This window comes from Arachis ipaensis, chromosome B3 (genome assembly GCF_059453495.1).
Source record: "Arachis ipaensis isolate K30076 ecotype BB chromosome B3, ASM5945349v1, whole genome shotgun sequence".
NCBI lineage: Eukaryota > Viridiplantae > Streptophyta > Magnoliopsida > Fabales > Fabaceae > Arachis > Arachis ipaensis.
Window position 1 is genome coordinate 38,872,590 of NC_142438.1, and position 2,815 is coordinate 38,875,404.

The following is a 2,815-nucleotide window of genomic DNA, read 5'->3' on the forward strand; positions in this document are numbered from 1 at the left end:
TAGGCAAAACGTCACTAACGTTTTGCTTGAAGATATATTTTTAAATTATTTTCTGGTCAAAACGTCGTTGACGTATTACTTAAAAAGTAAAAACGTTAGTGACGTTTTGTGAAAACATTAGTGACGTTTTGTGCTGGGGAATAAAAAAATATAAAAGTAACTATAAAAGAAGTTTTGGATTGTGTTAAAACGTAAAAATAGAGTATGAGACTAAAATTTAAGTGAAGTAATGAGAACTTTGTTCTACAAAATGTTCTTAGTTTGAGAGAGTGAAAAAAATTCGTGAGTGAGTGTGATAAATGTATAAAATGGAGGGTTATATTAGTTTAAAAATATATTACAATGGTCAGATTTTATCTCACACACATGAAGGTGTGAGTTTTTTATGTGAGAATCCATGTGTTATTGTTGTTCCTCTTTCAATAACATATGAAGGACTTAAGAGTATACTTTCTCAAAGTATAGATTATCAAGTGCAAAAAAGAGTCATAAATATTCTGTATAGGCAGCCTGTGCTAGTATTTGGTGGTTTCGGCCAATTTCAAATAATGCATGTGACTGATGAAGCTAGTATGCAAAGAATGTTTTTTACCTATCATCAAACTAGAGCACAGGCTTCACTTATCGAGTTGTATGTTGAGTTCGAAGAAATCGATAATGTTGACTTTCCAGAACCCAACATAGACTGGGTGGGTTATAATACTGAAAGCGATGAAGAGTTTGAAGGTAATTATGAAGTTGTTGGTCCAACTGAAAATGTAGAGGAAGATGAGATAATGGTTGAAAGAGATGTGGCTGATGTTGCAAATGCACTAACCGGACAACATCCATATGGAGAGCCATCTTTTATGCATGCTTTGAATCTTGATGCCATGCATGCACCAGAATTTTCTGAATACGTCAATACAGGTAATTTTGTTGTTGTTGTTGTTGTTATTCACTTTTTTAATATTAGTAATATTATTATTTGTTTTGCTTTTATGTTAGTATTATTTTTATTTTTTAAATTGTTATTAATATTTATTGTTGTCATTATTATTATTAATAAAGAATATTATTTAGATTTATTTTTGTTTTATTATTGGTGTAGCCCCAGTTATTGTAGCTGCCGGTGAATTCGCCGTTGGAATGGAGTTTAACTCTAGAGAGGTTGTTATTCCATCAGTTAAAGAGTATACCATTCGAAGAGGAGTTGATTACAGGGTATATGAATCAGAACCAACAACATTCTATGCTAAATGCGTACAGTACGGAACAAGTTGTGATTGGCTTATCAGAGTTAGTCTTATGAAAAGACAGTATTGTTGGGTGATAAGGAGGTACAATGGTAGTCACACGTGCACCAGAAGTACCATATCTCAGGATCATGCTAAACTGGACTCTGATACAATTGCAGAAGCGATAAAGCCATTAGTTGAAGCTGACCCGTCCATAAAGGTGAAGTCTATCATTGCTGAAGTGCAGTCGAAGTTCAACTACACGATAAGTTATCGCAAAGCATGGTTGGCCAAGCAAAAGGCAATGGAGAAAATATTTGGTGGGTGCAAATCTTCATATGAAGCTTTTCCCACATGGTTTGAAGCAATGGTTGCAAAAGAACCATCAGCAGCTGTTGAGTATGAAATTGCATATGGTATCGAGGGGATGAGTTAGTTGAAGATCTCCGAATTCTGACACGAGTCTTCTGGGCTTTCTACCCATGCATTAAAGCATTCAGAAGTTGCAAGCCAGTGGTTCAGATTGACAACACACATTTGTATGGGAAGTATAAAGGAGCTCTTTTAGTTACAGTATCACAAGATGGCAATGGAAATATCGTGCCTCTTGCATTTGCCATAGTCAAAGGTGAGACTGCCGATGCCTGGAACTTTTTTCTTAGCCATTTGTGAACACATGTAGTTAATCGGGATGGTGTTGCCCTTATCTCTGATCGACACGAGTCAATCATCTCAGCTGTGGGTCGTAGTAATGGAGCATGGGAATATCCGAGAGCTATTCACATGTTTTGCATCCGACATATAGCATCCAACTTTTTGAGGAGTTTCAAGGCACCACTCTTGCAAAGTCTAATTGTCAACATTGGCTATTCTAGAATAATGCGTGAATTCGATACGCGTTACCAGAGATTATGTGAGCGGGGGGAGGCTTACAAGCAGTGGTTAGACCGGATCCCTCGACAGCAGTATGCCTTGGCATATGTGGTGGACATCGTTGGGGCCATATGACAACTAACTTAGTGGAGTGCATTAATGGAGTATTGAAAGGGGCACGCAATCTTCCGATCACAACCTTTGTTAAGACAACTTTTTACAGGCTAAATGCATTGTTCATAAGGAAGAGAGCTGAGGCTGAGGCTCGTATAAGTGTAGGACAACTATTCTCTGAATATGCAACTCAGAAAATTCTGTCAAATCAGCACTCAGCGGGGAACATACAAGTTAACTTATTTGATAGGCAGAACGAGGTCTTTGAAGTGCGCGAGATGGCAAGTGGGTTAGAGTTTGCAGTAGACTTGCGCCTTCAGCGTTGTGATTGTGGTGAGTTTCAGGTGGATCGAATTCCATGTCGCCATGTATTTGCCTGCTGTGCAAACCAGCGCCTGGATTGGAAATAGTATGTGCACGAGGTTTATACGATGGGTGAGATCCAAAAGGTATACAAGACCCGATTCAGGCCAGTAGGAAACCCAACAACATGGTCTGTTCATGAAGGACCAAGACTCGTACCCAATCCCCAACTCAAGCGAGTGGCCAAAAGTCGTTATAAGAAAACTCGCTTCTTGAATGAGATGGATATTCGTGATCTACGTGGTCCT

General features: G+C 38.4%; 1 protein-coding gene across 1 annotated transcript; it reads left to right on the top strand.

Moving 5' to 3' along the window:
* The first annotated feature begins 548 nt into the window (after nucleotides 1–548).
* LOC107632969 (uncharacterized) lies at nucleotides 549–2,614 on the top strand. Its single transcript, XM_088506992.1, has 5 exons — nucleotides 549–909; nucleotides 1,091–1,633; nucleotides 1,711–1,845; nucleotides 1,900–2,158; nucleotides 2,314–2,614. The coding sequence occupies exons 1-5, from the start codon at nucleotides 549–551 to the stop codon at nucleotides 2,612–2,614; spliced, it is 1,599 nt and encodes a 532-aa protein (XP_088363118.1).
* Nucleotides 2,615–2,815: the final 201 nt, after the last annotated feature.